Source organism: Nannobrachium achirus (genome assembly GCF_963921795.1).
Source record: "Nannobrachium achirus genome assembly, chromosome: 22".
In the NCBI taxonomy this organism is placed as follows: domain Eukaryota; kingdom Metazoa; phylum Chordata; class Actinopteri; order Myctophiformes; family Myctophidae; genus Nannobrachium; species Nannobrachium achirus.
This window is the reverse complement of record NC_137829.1, coordinates 1,835,525-1,854,621: the sequence shown is the minus strand read 5'-3', so window position 1 is coordinate 1,854,621 and position 19,097 is coordinate 1,835,525. Positions and strand designations below refer to the sequence as shown.

General features: G+C 42.9%; 1 protein-coding gene across 1 annotated transcript in view; it reads right to left on the bottom strand.

Moving 5' to 3' along the window:
- LOC308308144 (low-density lipoprotein receptor-related protein 1B-like) overlaps positions 1-19,097 on the bottom strand; it is a gene marked incomplete at both ends in the record, with an annotated part of 592,679 nt that overhangs the window by 30,897 nt on the left and 542,685 nt on the right. Inside the window, 2 exon segments of the mRNA XM_080753509.1 lie at positions 4-35; positions 2,357-2,518. Coding sequence (XP_080609635.1) covers positions 4-35; positions 2,357-2,518 — 194 coding nt within the window.

The following is a 19,097-nucleotide window of genomic DNA, read 5'->3' as shown; positions in this document are numbered from 1 at the left end:
CGCCTTGGAGTTCACGCAGTAATGGTGGCAGATGTCTGCTCAGCCACCCGTACAGGGGGGGGGGGGGGGGGGGGGGGGGGGCAGAAGATGCAGGTTACATAATGAGCAAAACCGAGAGCATTGGATTTTTTGAGCAGATTTGATTGGATTTTTTTCTAACAGGGCTTTAATGGGACTTAATTATCCGCATCAAATGACATCTCAGCCACAGATGAAAACATAAACATATCACCCCTTGGGCAATATGCAACAGTAGGGATGCTACTAATGGCGTGCAGCCGTTTTTTTTTACACATTTCCCCCCCCCCCGTTATGAAAAACATGGCAACAACAACAACAAAAAAAGTTATTGCTGCGGTATCAGAAACACCCGACGGTTGTTTGGAGGTTTTAGATATTTGGGATCTTTATCTTTAACAGAGGCAGACAGGTGATATTTGACAGACAGGTGATATTTGACAGACAGATGATATTTGTCAAATGAGTAATGTTGTTTGTTTTTTGACAGCACACCTTTTTTTTTTCTTTCTATGAACTTTTAAACGTGTCATTTCTTTAGACTCAGGAAGGCCGCTAGATGAACTGAAAGAAAATATTACGTTTTGTTGTTACTTCACATCGTCACTGTTTACCCGCAGGTTTAGCGCCTTGTCCTTTGCTAAACTTGAAAATGTTACAGACTAAAGTACATCGTCTAAAGGTCACCGTCGCGAGCGCACGATAATGAACAACAGCTGTTGTGTTTACAGGTGTCTGGTTGAAGGTCTCGTGACTCATGATTTGGGGTTTCTTATTGACCTCCATTACACCCAAAACAACTGAACTTTAAACATTCAGTGCATTGTCGGTGTTCTAGGGGTTTTCTGAATAATTATGCTCAAAGTCAGAGAAGTGATTTTTTTGTTTGGTTTTTGTTTGTTTACCTTTCAATACATGACGATTTGAATGTCATGAGAGCTTTAAGTTCAACCATTTAGGCCTGGAACGCATTATTATGCATTATTACTTTAAACATTATTTTAGGCTTTAACGATTGAAAAATAGCAGATATACAAGCTCACAGCGTGGCAAGCTTGTAGATCTGCTATTTATTTTTATTTTTTTAATCCTGAACATCTGTGCCCGTCTTGGAATAATTTTGACCCGATTCTATAAACATCTTCTAAATCCTTCTTCTAAATTCTTCTCAAACGTTTTCACATCAAGGACCCCCAAAATATGTCTCAAAAATGTTGTTCCAGGGACCCCCTCAGAAGCAAATATTTCAGTTACAAATGTTCGCTTTTAAAAAGATATATTCAAAGATTTGCAAAAAAAAAATCACGATAGCGAATAGCATATCTATAAGTTCGCAGCGCAGCACCGAGTGCCGCACAGCGAGCTTGCTTGTATATCTGCAATTTAACTGCAAAATAATTCCAGGTCTTAAAGGACAACTTTGTTTTTTTTTTTACAACAAGGGTTAATATTTTAGATTGTAATTAGAGAAAAGAAAAAGTGAGTGTTAAAATGTTTTCATTTGCTTCGTTCTATTGTTTTATCGCGTTTACCGTGCTAAAATGTGGGGCATGCGTACGCATGGGGGCATGCGTACAAGTGGCTAAATACGCATTTTTAGACACAATAAGCCAGCAGTTTCTTTATTGCTATTTACAGTAACACTTCTAGCCCCCTTAAGTCACATCCAACCATGAAAGGTTGCGTATCTTGGGAATGGGCTTATTCTGTGTAAAATGACATATTTAGCCACTTGTACGCATGCCCCCAGTCACTGAAATAAGAATCTCTAAAACAATAGAAAGAAGTAAATGAAATCATTTTAACACTCATCTTTTATATTAGTTAATTACAATCTAAAAACCCTTTTTGTAAAAAAAACTAAAGTTGTCCTTTAACACAGGGGTCTTCAACAGGGGGTCCGCGACCCCCAGGGGGTCCACGGAGGTACTGCAGGGGGTCCGCGAAATTATTGGTTAAAAAAAAAAAAAAAAAAAAAAATGTTTCAAAAAATGTTTTTTTTTCTTTTTTTTCACATTTATGTTAAAAAATAAATCATGATTCTATCCATTTTGAATAGCTTGAATACATGATTACTATGCAATTGACAGATTGTTGATATTATTGACATTGGTTCTCAGCTAATAAGTAGTATGTTTAGAAATGGTAGTGGTACGGCCCACCCTGCTCGCTGTAACTTGTACATGTTTAAAATAAAAAATATGTCGTAGCCCCGACCCCCCCACCCTACGAGGTGGTAGGGGTCCCTGCTCCATCTCCCCATCAGTTTGGGGGTCCCCGGCCTGAAAACGTTGAAGACCCCTGCTTTAACAGGTTTAAAGGAGAACACGGTACTCACGGTAGAGGCAGCGCTCTCCCGTGTACTCCGCCATGCAGCGACACACCGGCTGGTTTCCTGCACTGACGTCACAGGTTCCTCCGTTCAGACAGTGGCCGTCGCACACCCTCCTCTCGCAGAACGGCCCCGAGAAGCCCACTGGACAGCGACACGTGGGCTTTCCTGTAGGAGAGAGTGAACGAAGCATAGAACGTTAGTTTATGCAAGGGACACGCAAGTCTCGCCCGCCTCAGCTGTAATCAGCTGTCAGTCCGATCCTTTCCTACTCCTCATTCACAGATCTGCTGATCATTACATCACACTGTCGTAATCCTTCAGAGCTCACGCTCAGTAAGGGAGGCTGCTTTAAATACGGCTTGCATTCACTATAGCTCTGCTTGTATCGGATCTGAAGCCTCAGATCTGCTGCTGCCTAGCTGCCTCCTCCACCCCAGCCTCCACCTTTTGATCAGAGTCTGGCATAGGCTCAAATACTTGTGATTGTACGTCTGCTGATTCAAGCTAATATGTGAATGTATTGCTTTGCTATTGTTCTACTATTGTATCCCTATGGGGGTTTTGCTTAAAGGGATCCCTGGCTAATACGACAAATATGCCTTAATACATTATAATTGTCCTCTATAACTACAACGTAAAATTAAAAACACCTTAAATATTGTATTTCTTCTGGAAATAGCTAATCTTTCACTAAATAGGGGAAATGCCTGTCGCAAGTTGATGATGTCATAAATGTTATGTGTGATCTATCCCTATGGAATTTATGGCATGCATGTGCAAATAAAATCAAACATAATACTTCCTATGGTTAATATGAGCATCAAATCAATATTTCAAATGTGTTTGTGTTTGTTTTTTTGCACATGCATGCCATAAAAATTACACATGACATTTATGACATCATCAACTTGTGACAGGCATTTCCCCTATCGAGTGAAAGATTAGCTAGAAGAAATAACATATTTAAGGTGTTTTTAATTTTACAATGAAGTTATAGAGGACAATTATAATGTATTAAGGCATATTTGTCTTATTAGCCAGGGATCCTTTTAAAGTTCCCTGATTTTGCTTAGCAGGCATGCATGTTAAAAACTCAGGGAACATCTCCCAACACGGAGCCCTAAAACGCCAAGTTTAACTGTATTTAAATCTTTTGATGTGAGTGTTCCTGACTATACCAGGGTCATATTAGTTATGATGTGATTGGTCCTGACTATACCAGGGTCATATTAGTGTTCCTGACTATACCAGGGTCATATTAGTGTTCCTGACTATACCAGGGTCATATTAGTGTTCCTGACTATACCAGGGTCATATTAGTTAGAACCCTACTGTGAGTGTTCCTGACTATACCAGGGTCATATTAGTGTTCCTGACTATACCAGGGTCATATTAGTTAGAACCCTACTGTGAGTGTTCCTGACTATACCAGGGTCATATTAGTGTTCCTGACTATACCAGGGTCATATTAGTGTTCCTGACTATACCAGGGTCATATTAGTGTTCCTGACTATACCAGGGTCATATTAGTGTTCCTGACTATACCAGGGTCATATTAGTTAGAACCCTACTGTGAGTGTTCCTGACTATACCAGGGTCATATTAGTTAGAACCCTACTGTGAGTGTTCCTGACTATACCAGGGTCATATTAGTTAGAACCCTACTGTGAGTGTTCCTGACTATACCAGGGTCATATTAGTTAGAACCCTACTGTGAGTGTTCCTGACTATACCAGGGTCATATTAGTTAGAACCCTACTGTGAGTGTTCCTGACTATACCAGGGTCATATTAGTTAGAACCCTACTGGGAAACGACATGTGGGCTTTCCTGTAGAGGACAGAACCAAGCTTATACAGTGAGGAAAAGAGGGACAGAGAGACAGAACGAGTAGCCATGATGTCTGCACACGGTGGAAGGAGTGCTCGCGGTTTCTACTTATAAAGTAGCAATACCACAATACTCTGTTAACCCTTTCCAAGCCACAGGGAGCCTCTTAATATTAAAACCGTTGTATACCGGACATCTGAGCAAGGAGTCTCAGCCGCGCCGTCTTTTACCGTACTGGGTCATTAAAACCGAAATAAATGATTTTTATCCGAAAATCGGCGATCGTCTAACCTTCCCTAGTCACCACTCGTGCATCGATAGCGCATGGCTGGTCTGACATGAAGCAGAAGTGACGTCAGGTCCACTCCTTCTCAGAGGCTCCTTGGCAGCCACCCATTTACTGTTTATACACGAGTGTATAAACAGAAACTGTTCATTTCTACTCTTGAGTCACACATGGAATATTTGAGGCGACATTTACGTGAACGGATCGCGCGCGCGAAATGCACGGGGACATGATGTGTCGGCCGAATCCCCCACTCTAAGCCAATGCAGATTGAGAATTTCATGGGGAACTGTGGTGAGTATACAACGGGGGATCGCGGTATGGTAATGGGGGATGAAGACCACGTGATATAGCGCTGGATGTCTGGTAAAGTGAATGCGGTTCAGATCATACCTGAACCCCATAGACAGCGCTGTAGCTGCGCAAGCCCTGCGCAGCCGTGACGTGCGCGATGACTTTCGTGCGTGTCATCCATATGCGCCGGAAGGCCTTGGCTTCCATTACCTCTAGGCTATAACGTTATTGTTAGAAGCACATTTTTCGGCTATTTTGCCGCAAATAAAAGATGTCCTCTTCCAGAAAAGCATAGATTCAGAGAAAATGGGCTTCAAAGTTGGCCTGCATTGGATTACATTGAATAAATGGGCGGAATATGCACTTAGCGATCGCGGTAAACAATGGCGGCCGTCGGAAAAACCTACAGCGTTAATAATCAGCTCACGGTAAGGACCAATGCAAGCCGACGCTAGCCGACAAAATGAGCCGAACTAGTTCGGGATCGGCACTCCGGATTGCGTCGCTAGCCGTCAAAAAGCCGAACTAGTTCGGCCATTTGGCACTTTAAGGTTTAGCACTCATTATGCACAATGTCCCATTTCACAAGTTTCCAAATGTATGACATCCTTTGAAAATAGCAGATCTACAAGCTCACGCGCGTCGGCGATGGCTGGAAAGCCAAAACTTTTGTTCATTCTGACTCTCTAAAAACTAAACTCTCTCTTGCCACTCTCAGTGCGACCCATTACTGCAATGCACAGTGGACTAGGGCTGTCAACATCATGACATTTTACTGGACGATTCATTGTCACATAATTCATTGCCATTTCGTTTGCGTGTGTTTTTTTTGGCATTTGAACATTGGAACATAATTACAAATGACATTTCTGTTGGCGTTTAGGCTTTTGTAAACAAGGCAATAACAGTAATATACAAAGAAAGGACATATTTAATCACTATGACTTAATAACTGGATTTAATTGAATACCCGAGAGGACCACAAAGGAAAAAGTCCTCAAGATATTTTTTTAGCATTAATGTCTGACTGTATCTCATGCTGTTTCCATTTCTGAATAATAACATATTCAATCAATCAATCGATCTACAAGCTTGTGTTGTGGAAATGATTGTGATGATTATGCAAAATAAAGAACCAAGGACAGACAGGGGTCATCGCCATGCTGGCTTGTGGTGGACATTTTTGTCAGAATTCTATTTTTTCCAGGTAGACAATAACATTTCCACACACATAAAGAATGACCATAACAGGCCTGTAACTTTGAGTGTGTACAAATGGAACCAAATGGACCCTTGCGGGTCCGTTTACGTGGCCTGGGTGACAGCAGACTAGCTTGCAGATCTGCTACTTTTGATGCAGGCACATGCACACATAGACATCAAAGGGGGCTTGGGCCCCTGCCCTTTATCCTTCTGTAAAAAAGTGCCCTCTCCAGATCGTGAATGCAGTTTTTACTATGGTGAAAAAAATGCAAATGTCCTCTTTCCATGCCATAGCTGAAGGCAGCATTCAAGAGAATTGCCTTGTTCAAACTCTCCTGAACTTGAACGCAGCATCTTATGTTGAAAGAATTGTCCTCTCTGTGTAGAAACCAAGCATCGAAAATAGCAGACCTCCAAGCTCACAACGCGTTGTGAGGTTGGAGGTCTGCTATTTTCGATATTTTCACAAAAAGGACCCTTTTAGACATTCCAGCCCCTGCCTTTATAACATTCTCTGCACGTCCCTGCTCCAAAGTAAGGTTTTTTTGGACATACAAGGTTTCCATCCGACAGAGCGGAGGGCATTGCTTAACGTGGAGGCAGAAGGACCCTGTGGCTGGCAGGGTGGTGTGGGGGGACAGCTGTGCAACACACTGTGAATATAGTCGAGCCACTTGGCATCACCCCCACTTCACAGGCCGTAGGGTGGCTAATACTGGCTATAGGGCTGTCACAATTATTACATAATCGTCTAATCGTGATTATTTAACATTATCGCAATTATTTTGTCATAATCGTCATAATCGTGAATGTTGAAAAATGTCCGAAATATTGGAAATAGCAGATCTACAAGCTCACAACGCGTCGCATCGCGACGCGTAATTAAACAACGCGTAATTAAACAACGCGTAATTAAACAACTAGAAAGGTGCAATTCTGGGAAGCATGTTACTGTATTTCTTCTTCATAATCTTGAAGAAAAAATTGTGACACAAAACCAGAACACATTCGATTTACATTTTTATTTCAACTTAATTTGACCAGGAATAAGCCCAGTAGAGATTAATTATATCTTATTGCAAGGGAGTCCTGGCCAAAACAGTAGCGCGTATACATTTGCACATAACCAAAAAACAGCACAAAGAGCAACATGAAGTATCAAATAAATAAAATAAAAAAAACAGAACAGATCATAGCATCAGTCACCCGGACCAGTAGGTTCACACTCTATAACATCCGTAGGATCAGATTCTTCCTCACCCAGGAGTCAGCCATCAGACATATCATGTCACATTACTGTAAAGCCCTTATCACAGTCTGAGGTGAAGAGCTATCACCTCAACTTTTAGGTGATAAACTATCACCTAAAAATGTGATGGCCATCCTTGTCACGGACTAGGTGAAGTCACCGTGCCTCTAAAACCAGGGGGCACACTGATTGATCTAGATCGACCAATCAGTGAACGGGGTGATGGGGAGATGTCTGAAAGTAAAAACAGAGGAGAGATGTCTAGGTCCGTGGTGATGGCTCTTCACCGCGGCTAATGACGTAATGTGGTAGTTTTCTGACTTAAAAAGACTACACCACGGTGATAAACTTAACCCTCTCCTCACTGGCATAACCACGCTCTGGTCACGCACGCACGCGGCCCGCGTAACCCGTCCGGCCACTTGACACGACAGCCGAGACGTTCAAGTGGGGACCTGTTGTGGGTGGAGAACCACTACTGTTCCCTAAAGTATAACCAGCACCAACATGGCGGACTAGGCAGCAAGCAGCAGACAGCGGTGGTGATTATAGACAGCTCCCATTAGCAGCTGCTTTTTGTGGAAGGCAGAGAAGAGAGAGACGGTGCAGCGAGTCACATCTTTGGACAGTTGCCTGTGGCTGTCTCTGTGTGTGCAGGGTCGTGCTGGGCCCCTGATTCAGCCAGGAAAAAGAGTTGGAGAGGCCCTCATTGCGCGCTATAGAGAGAGATCTCTCTCTATAGCGCTGCTGCTACTCAAAGATTTGCCATTTCAGATCATGACAAGTGACAAGCCAGTGGGCCAATTACATGAGTTATATTTTGTCATTGTCGGGTGGAAACCTTGTATGTCCAAAACCGTTTGTTTTGTATTTATCTAGTGAAAACAGCCGATCTACAAGCACACAACGCCTCGCGGTGCGAGGCGTTGTGTGCTTGTAGACCGGCTGTTTTCACTACTTTTGTGAGACGGCCTTGTATGATGAAGCAGGGCTTTGCTTTGCGAAAAAAAGATACAATTAAGGTTTCTGCCCGACGGTGACGATTTACTTTGTTGGCCGCCCAGCCCCCAAAATGGAACGAAGGCCGACATTTTATTTATTTATTTTTTCCTAATGTTCCGGGAATGAACCGGCCGTTCGGGAGTTGTCCCGCTTTTCCCAATGGCCAGCACGTCCCTGTGTGTGTGTGTGTGTGTGTGTGTGTGTGTGTGTGTGTGTGTGTGCGTGTGCGTGCGTGTGCGTGCGCGTGCGCGCGTGCGTGGGAGTAATGACTCTTAGGAAGCCGCAGCAGAGATAGTGTAGCGAGTCAAGTCTTTGGACGGTTGCCTGGTTTGCTTGGAGGTAATGACTCTCATCAAGCTCTCCTCCTCCCCCCCTCCCACAACAGGATGCAGCCTAGATGTACAACCACCTGTTCAACGGTTAAAGGGATATTACACTTTCAAAAAAACTTTTAGGTCTAATCAGGCTTGTATGAACACCCTGAACAGTTTTTAATTTGCTTCATTCAGTATTTAGATATTTGATGTAAATGTTACCAGGCCCAACACGCCCAGGACCTCTCCACATACACACCCATTGTAACTTCAAACTTCATTTTAACCATGATAGATTCATTAAAAACACACATTATTTTTTCTGGTGACTCATAATACCCTCCTAATACGTGAGCAGACCGTGTTTTTTCAATACGTTTTTTCATTTATTTTCAATAAAATATTATTGTATTTAATGTTTTCCATTTTCCCAAAGAATTATTAAAAATAAAAGAAAAAGGTTATTGAAAAAACACGGTCTGCTCACGTATTAGGAGGGTATTATGAGTCACCAGAAAAAATAATGTGTGTTTTTAATGAATCTATCATGGTTAAAATGGAGTTTGAAGTTACAATGGGTGTGTATGTGGAGAGGGCCTGGGCGTGTTGGGCCTGGTAACATTTACATCAAATATCTAAATACTGAATGAAGCAAATTAAAAACTGTTCAGGGTGTTCATACAAGCCTGATTAGACCTAAAAGTTTTTTTGAAAGTGTAATATCCCTTTAACGTCTCCACCCCCCCCCCCCCCCCCCCCCCGGTGAGATGTGAAACATGTGTCAGGCCAAGGGTTCCCAACTAGGCCTACTGTATACCTGACATTCAACTAGGCCTACTGTATACCTGACATTCAACTAGGCCTACTGTATACCTGACATTCAACTAGGCCTACTGTATACCTGACATTCAACTAGGCCTACTGTAGACCTGACATTCAACTAGGCCTACTGTATACCTGACATTCAACTAGGCCTACTGTAGACCTGACATTCAACTAGGCCTACTGTATACCTGACATTCAACTAGGCCTACTGTATACCTGACATTCAACTAGGCCTACTGTATACCTGACATTCAACTAGGCCTACTGTATACCTGACATTCAACTAGGCCTACTGTATACCTGACATTCAACTAGGCCTACTGTATACCTGACATTCAACTAGGCCTACTGTATACCTGACATTCAACTAGGCCTACTGTATACCTGACATTCAACTAGGCCCTACTGTATACCTGACATTCAACTAGGCCTACTGTAGACCTGACATTCAACTAGGCCTACTGTATACCTGACATTCAACTAGGCCTACTGTAGACCTGACATTCAACTAGGCCTACTGTATACCTGACATTCAACTAGGCCTACTGTATACCTGACATTCAACTAGGCCTACTGTATACCTGACATTCAACTAGGCCTACTGTAGACCTGACATTCAACTAGGCCTACTGTATACCTGACATTCAACTAGGTCTACTGTACCTGACATTCAACTAGGCCTACTGTAGACCTGACATTCAACTAGGCCTACTGTATCCCTGACATTCAACTAGGCCTACTGCATACCTGACATTCAACTAGGCCTACTGTATACCTGACATTCAACTAGGCCTACTGCATACCTGACATTCAACTAGGCCTACTGTATACCTGACATTCAACTAGGCCTACTGTATACCTGACATTCAACTAGGCCTACTGTATACCTGACATTCAACTAGGCCTACTGTATACCTGACATTCAACTAGGCCTACTGCATACCTGACATTCAACTAGGCCTACTGTATACCTGACATTCAACTAGGCCTACTGTATACCTGACATTCAACTAGGCCTACTGTATACCTGACATTCAACTAGGCCTACTGCATACCTGACATTCAACTAGGCCTACTGCATACCTGACATTCAACTAGGCCTACTGTATACCTGACATTTCAACTAGGCCTACTGTATACCTGACATTCAACTAGGCCTACTGTATACCTGACATTCAACTAGGCCTACTGCATACCTGACATTCAACTAGGCCTACTGTATACCTGACATTCAACTAGGCCTACTGTATACCTGACATTCAACTAGGCCTACTGTATACCTGACATTCAACTAGGCCCTACTGCATACCTGACATTCAACTAGGCCTACTGCACTACCTGACATTCAACTAGGCCTACTGCATACCTGACATTCAACTAGGCCTACTGCATACCTGACATTCAACTAGGCCCTACTGTATACCTGACATTCAACTAGGCCTACTGTATACCTGACATTCAACTAGGCCTACTGTATACCTGACATTCAACTAGGCCTACTGTATACCTGACATTCAACTAGGCCCTACTGCATACCTGACATTCAACTAGGCCTACTGCATACCTGACATTCAACTAGGCCTACTGCATACCTGACATTCAACTAGGCCTACTGCATACCTGACATTCAACTAGGCCTACTGCATACCTGACATTCAACTAGGCCTACTGTATACCTGACATTCAACTAGGCCTACTGTATACCTGACATTCAACTAGGCCTACTGTATACCTGACATTCAACTAGGCCTACTGCATACCTGACATTCAACTAGGCCTACTGTATACCTGGACATTCAACTAGGCCTACTGCATACCTGACATTCAACTAGGCCTACTGCATACCTGACATTCAACTAGGCCTACTGCATACCTGACATTCAACTAGGCCTACTGTATACCTGACATTCAACTAGGCCTACTGTATACCTGACATTCAACTAGGCCTACTGTATACCTGACATTCAACTAGGCCTACTGTATACCTGACATTCAACTAGGCCCTACTGTATACCTGACATTCAACTAGGCCTACTGCATACCTGACATTCAACTAGGCCTACTGTATACCCTGACATTCAACTAGGCCTACTGTATACCTGACATTCAACTAGGCCTACTGTATACCTGACATTCAACTAGGCCTACTGTATACCTGACATTCAACTAGGCCTACTGTATACCTGACATTCAACTAGGCCTACTGTATACCTGACATTCAACTAGGCCTACTGTATACCTGACATTCAACTAGGCCTACTGTATACCTGACATTCAACTAGGCCTACTGTAGACCTGACATTCAACTAGGCCTACTGTATACCTGACATTCAACTAGGCCTACTGTATACCTGACATTCAACTAGGCCTACTGTATACCTGACATTCAACTAGGCCTACTGTATACCTGACATTCAACTAGGCCTACTGTATACCTGACATTCAACTAGGCCTACTGTATACCTGACATTCAACTAGGCCTACTGTATACCTGACATTCAACTAGGCCTACTGTATACCTGACATTCAACTAGGCCTACTGTATACCTGACATTCAACTAGGCCTACTGTATACCTGACATTCAACTAGGCCTACTGTATACCTGACATTCAAATAAGGAGCCCGCGGCAGCCGAGCTTCCCTTATTATTTTTTACAACAAGGGTTCGTATTTTAGATTGTAATTAAGAGAAAAGAAAAGACGAGATTAATTTTACTGCTTTCTATCGTTTTAGCCATTTTAAGGATTTTGATTTCAGCGGTTGGGGCAGGCGTACAAGTGCGTTTGCTCACGTCTTCATTGGCAAAGTTGAGACGTTGTTGAAACATCCATTCTTCCTCCAGTAATTTAACATCCTGGACATATCATTTTCTGATGCTCCTCCGCCACTTCTCTGCATTTGGAGCAGACGGTAGCGCGAGTTTCCTGCTGTTGCCAGAACCTTGCGTAAAATGTCACGGGGGAGCCGAGAGTTATACTTAACCCCATTCAGAACGGGTACACATTATTGTGTATCATTATTTTATGCTTTAACTATTGAAAAAAAAATCACAGCGCGGCACCAGAGTGCCGCGCTGCAAGCTTGTAGATCTGCTATTTTTGAAAAAGTCGTGAAAATGTGTGCAAATCTTTGAATGTATGCATTTTCAAAGCGAACGTTTGTAACTCAAATGCTGCTTCTGGGTGGTGACGGTGGGTCCCTGGAACGAAATATTTTGAGAATGGGGGTCCGTGGCCAAATACATATTATTTTGGGGGTCCTTCGCATGAAAAGGTTTGAGAACCACTGACATAGTAGTCTCTCAAGAACAGACTAACTGAGCTCCAGTTAAGTGAAAAGGACCTTTTCTTTGGCGATGGCCGGCCAGATTGCTGACATAGAAACATAGGTTATTCAAAAAACCTTAGAAGGATTCAAAAGACACTTGGGGTCAAAATTCTAATTTTCACAATTTTTCAAAAATAGCAGATCTACAAGCTTGCAGCGCGGCACTTGGTGCCGCGCTGTGAGCTTGTATATCTGCTATTTTTCAATTGTTTAAAGCATAAAATAATAATACACTATATTTAATGTGTACCCGTTCTAAATGGGTTTAAAGTGTTTGTGAGGGGGAGAAAAACGACAACAACACATTGGAGAGCAGAGCACGCATCGCTGCTAATGGTGAAGCAGAGGATTCACGTAAAAGAAAAAACAGAAAGCAACATGAATATTAAAACACAAAATGTAAACAAATGTGGATGGCGGCGTGATCCACAGTGGCAGTCACACGGGACTAGTCAGGGGAAAAAAATACTCCAGTTTGTCATATCGTCTCTCCAACTCGTGCGTGTGTGTTTTTTTCTAGTACTCATATTTGCATCTGATGAAATCCGTGGCACATTCTTTGTGCACATAACTGGCTATGATAGTCACAATCAAAAGACTGACGGGGAGTTGGAGAGAAAGCGACACTTTGCCAACCAAGGAAAAATGATGCAAGCACTGAAAGTGAAAACCTATTGTAATCGCTGTTTTTTTTTCTCACAATTATTGCATAAAAATTGGATCACGTACGTTTTAATGGATGAAAGGACGCAGCAATGATTACTCATTCATGATGTTTAATTTGTACAGGCTTTTTCAGGCTCAAAAGAGAGTTGTACAAGCATAGAAGCAGTATGCGCTGCTTAAAGGGCCTACACCATGCTTTTAAAACTATATTTTTTGTATAAATATATGCTCAAAATTGAGTCTTATGCCTCATTCACACTACAGATATATAGTTGAACGTTTAGCTTGGTAATTCAATGTAATCTCAGTGGAAACCAGCTTTAAAGCTTTCAAAGCTTTGCTTGGAGCGTCTCCTGTATCTTTAAAGCTGGTTTCCATTGAGATTACATTGAATTACCAAGCAAAACGTTCAACTATATATCTGTAGTGTGAATGAGGCATTAGACAGGTTTTAACCCTCAACAAACACTCTGACCATTCTTTTTGTTTGTTCTAGCTCTACTATAATGAGGCTCTCCAGCTGCCAATACCAAAACGGCCTCTGTTTGCTCAGGGGCGCATCTAGTGGGGTTTTTCCACCCCTCCCCTCCTCTTCACTCCTCCCCGGACCCCACGTAGGACAACAAATTAATGTCAATATTGGGCCAATAAGAAAATAGGATAATGTTGCAGCTCTGATTATAGCCTACTGTAGGCCTATGTTGTATGTCATAGGCCTACTGTCAACACAGTGCGACCGTTGCTAGACCAGACATTACAGAAAGTTAATCTACATTAGACAATCAACCCCACCTGCATTGGTTGTAAAAAAAACATCACAAGGATGCAGCTGGGACGTATCATCAGTGATGTAGCCTGGGGTCGACGGGTGTTTTCGGGGTCTCGCAACATCATACGCCCTCTCGCCCAGGTGACCCAGCCGGGGTTGATCAAGTCCCGACTTACGTCCCAGTAGCTATCCACGATCAGTCCTATTAGGGAAAGACAGGGTCACTCAATGTGCAGCACCGGAACTACTCTGCCAGGATTGGGGAGCCATTCTGGCGCGTGGAAGAACTAGGCTCTATGGGGTTGACTCCTGGCCGGGCTCCTCCTACGTCTTACCAGGTCCTCTCCTGCTCTCACCAGGTTCAGAACCCTGTGCGTTTGCACCAGACCCCAATCCAAACATTCCATTCAGCTGCTGCAGTTGAATGGCCCTCCTAAAGGCCTCACCGTGGATTTGTTGGGCTTCTTCCTCACGGAAGACACAGGCTGGGGCGCTAACCCAACCTGCTCCCGGGTGCCGTCTAAATTCCGGCCGTCAACCGAGTCTCCGGTGGTCACCAAACTATTCCTGGTTGTCACATAGTCTATTCCTATGAGCCACTATAAATTGTATTTATGTATAAAAAAAAAAGTAAAAAAAAAAAAATGTTTTTGAAAAAAAAAGTTTTTGAAAAAAAAAAAGTTTTTTTGAAAAAAAAAAAGTTTTTAGAAGAAAAAAAAAAGTTTTTGAAAAAAAAAAGTTTTTTGAATTTTTTTTTTTTTTTTAATTTTTTTTTTTTATTTTTAAAAAAAAAAAAAAAATTGAAAAAAAGAAAAAACGGGAATCCACTGGGGTATGTCCACCCTAATGTTATTTTTCACTCAAATCTTTCCTTCTTGGGGGGGGGGGGGGGGGGGGGTCAGTTAGTGGTGTTAGTTTTAGTGGACGATATTAACTGCCAGCTTTTTTCAGGTGATATTGCGTGGGTGCGTGTGTTTCCCATCGTGCACGGCGCGCGTGCACACCGCTTGACTTACAACAAACGCAAAAAGAATGCATGCGGAGGTATGGTTCTCCACTTATCCCATCAGTGAGGTATGGTTCTCCACTTATCCATCAGTGTTTACAAAGGAAACGAACAGTAAGAAACAGAGCAATAAAAAACAGCCTCGCCCGGGTGCGATCGGATTTTGGATTGGCGTTTTTGGCAACCGACGCCATTGTTTAAAAAAAAGCTTAAAAGGCCTGGAGATGTGGCGTAACGGCATGGATTTCTACACAGAGAGAGCAATTCTTTGCACAAGATGCTGCATTCAAGTTCAGGAGAGTTGGACAAGGCAATTCTCTTGACTGCTGCTTTCAGGTATGGCATGGAAAGTTGGGGCATTTGCATTTCTTTCACCATAGTAAAAACTGCATTCATGGTCTGGAGAGGGCGCTTTTTACAGACAGATAACAGGGCAGGGGCCCAAGCCCCCTTTGATGTCTATGTGTGCACGTGCCTGATGTGCTCAATGCGGCGAAAACTCCCCACCGTCGCACAAAACATGAATGAACCGACCCGGCGACACACACAGTACGCCCAGCAGCAGAATAAAATAAATATCACATCGCTTTGTTTCCTCTCTCTCTCTCTCTCCTCTCTCTCTCTCTCTCTCTCTCTCTCTCTCTCTCTCTCTCTCTCTCTCTCTCTCTTCTCTCTACTCTCCTCTCTCCCTCTCTCTCTCTCCCTCTCTCTCTCTCTCTCTCTCTCTCTCTCTCTTCTCTCTCTCTCTCTCTCTCTCTCTCTCCCCCCTCCTTCTCTCTCTCTCTCCCTCTCTCCCCTCTCTCTCCTCTCTCCTCTCTCTCTCTGTCTCTCTCTCTCTCCTCTCTCTCTCTGTCTCTCTTCTCCCAGCTGCACAAGGCATAAATAGGAGCATAATTCATCATACAATGAATGCAGGATGTTGTTGAGCTTTAGCTGGTGAACCCGGCACAAAATAAGACAGATTGTCAACAACTGGAGCCCTCGCACGCTGCCTCTAGAATTCACTATATTTCAAGCCCTATGCTGGGCTGATAGCACACTTCACCATCAACTACTGTATTACATGTATTATATCTATATCTTGAAGAGGATTTATACTTGGGGGTCAGGCACTCGAAAAAGTGATCTACAAGCTCACAAGGGCCATACTTTCGGTGGTGCGAGGGCAATGCAAAACCAAATATAAATCAGGCATTACAGAATATACCCACTGGACTTCAAGCAACTCTGACTTCAGAAGGTTGAAATTATTCTAATATAAATCATTGTTTTGAGTGGTCTAGTGTAATATTGTAATATTTTGATGAACATTCATGAACATTGTGCCATATAAATCGGGTTAGGGTTCAACATTTTTTACAAAAAAAAAAGGTTTGGGATAATTCACTGAATGTGGAATGTATCTAGCATATATGAAAGTTTCAAGAAATACAGTATATGAATGTTTCAAGGATATTTACTTTTACAAAATATTCACATTTCGGAGATTGATCTGTAGGCATATATATATATATATGTGTGTGTGTGTGTGTGTGTGTGTGTGTGTGTGTGTGTGTGTGTGTGTGTGTGTGTGTGTGTGTGTGTGTGTGTGTGTGTGTTGTGTGTGTGTGTGGTGTGGCGGAGAGAGTCGCAGCCCCAGCCTGAAGCCTCAAAAGTCTAGTATCTGCCCTCATTCCATAGGGATATCCCTTTGAGTAATGGTTAAGATATTGGACTTTCACGCGGGAGACCAGAGTTCGAAGCCGGGTGCGGAGGTTCGGATCACATCCGTTACATATATATATATATATATATATATATATAGTATATATATACACACGGACAGAGGCCAAAGAGCAGAGAGGCAGAACGTATTAACCTTGCTTGTTATTTTTTTAAGTAAAAATGCAATCCAAATATTGACAACTTGAGGCGAGGTATGTTAAGGGAGAAACAAAATAAAAAATTAAAATAAAAAAATCAGTGCAGGGCAGTTCCTGCTGAGCAGAGATGTTCCAGTTCTAATATTGCCCGCAGAAATTGAAATAGATTTTTTTTCAGGCTCTGCAGTGGAATGGCATTTTTAAGACCAATAGTGAGTGAAGGGATGAACATGTTATCAAAAACCTCTCAATCACACGTCAATGTCAGTCAGGCCTGCCCATCTCAATCCATGCTTTAATGGTTATCTTGCAAACATACTACAACAGGTGCTACACAGCCACAGTACATAGTGCGTGAGTGCGTGCGTGCGTGCGTGCGTGCGTGCGTGCGTGCGTGCGTGCGTCCGTGCGTGCGTCCGTGCGTGCGCTATGTACAGCAGGGGTTTTCAAATGGGTGACGGGGCACCCTGGGGTGCCGCGAGATCATTTGGTAATATTTGGAATATATTTGGACACTTGAAGAAATATTTAGTATCATTTTAAACTTGAAGTACAAAGTTATTTTCAGTCAGTTCTAACCAAAATGGCTATTATCTCAACGTTTTCCTCACAACATAATCACTAAAATATCGTCACTGTCAGGCAGAAACCTCTGTCGCACAAAACTAGTGAAAACAGCCGATCTACAAGTGCTTGTAGATCTGCTGTTTTCACTAGTTTAGTACATTTTATAGATGATAAATACAAAACGAACGGTTTTGGACCCGACAACGACGATATGCTATAAATATAAGGTGCTGGGAGTGAAAATTATAATGTAGGGGTGCCTCGGATTAAAAAAATATTCATGAGGTACCCTGAGACAAAAAGGTTTGGGAACCCCTGATGTACAGCATGCATTCAGCAGGAAGATACAGGACAATTATTATTTGAGCGGTCGTTGCATCACTGAATGCTCGCTGTGACAGACAGTGTACACAGTGTCACATTAAAACGTGGCCTCACATTGCTGTCCATTAAGGAAGGCTTTATTTGGCACATGGTGATGTAATGTTTGTCTTCATGTTCATAAAAAAAAAAAAAGGCAAAAACGACGGGGGCGCTTGAGGCTCCGCCAAGCGAGCTACCGGGCTAGTGAGCCGTCAGGCCGACAGTCGCATCGCAACACGTTTTGAGCTTGTAGATCTGCTATTTTCGAATTGGAATCCTGAAAAGGGAACAGTTTTGGACATACTGTTGGTGCCTATTGAGCTTGACAGATTTCACTCAGGTTTTCTTTTTTTTTTTTTTTTTTCATCTCACTCACGTCACTTTGTCTGCTGACCTCACTCATTTAAGGTCCTGCAATGTAGTTTCAAGTGCATTACTTTACAGGTTCTTTTTTTTTTTTTTTTTTTAAGAATCACATGTGACATGTGTGATCTTGGCAGGTTTCCCCAGAAAATGTGCCGATCTCAATAGGCACTAACGGTAATATGAGGTTTCCACCAAAGAAATACAAAAGATTTTAAAAGTAAAAATATTTCAAGTAAAAGCACGGTACTGCATTCAGAGCACACCCACGCCCACACCCACAACCACGCCCACACCCACAACCACGCACAACTACGCTTTAGAAACAAGCCCAGAAAAGCAACCCGCAACTGCCAATATTTACAAGCCCCACACATACAGTGGAGAGGATCGAGAGGTGTGCTTGCATGCTCACCACTGCGTGGGCGTCGTGTATACAGGTATAGGAGTCAAGCAGAACGCTGGCCAGCTTGACAGTCTATGTAAAGCTCTGCTCCTCGGCTATATGTTCTTCTCTGGCTGTCAGTGTCACTGAAGGCTTGTTAAACGTGTGTTTGCTCCCACCACCACCCCACAGCTGTGGGCTCTGCTGTCCCCAAGGGTTCTGTTTTCCCCTGGGGGGGTTTGTGTGTGTGTATACAGGGGCGTCACAAGGGGTAGGAAAGTGGGACTGAGTTACTGGGGCCCAAGGTGGAGGGGGCCCTAATAACTTTATCTATTGAAAAATAGCAGATATACAAGCTCACAGCGCGGCACCGAGTGCCGCGCTGCGAGCTTGTAGATCTGCTATTTTTGAAAAGTTGTGAAAATGTGTGAA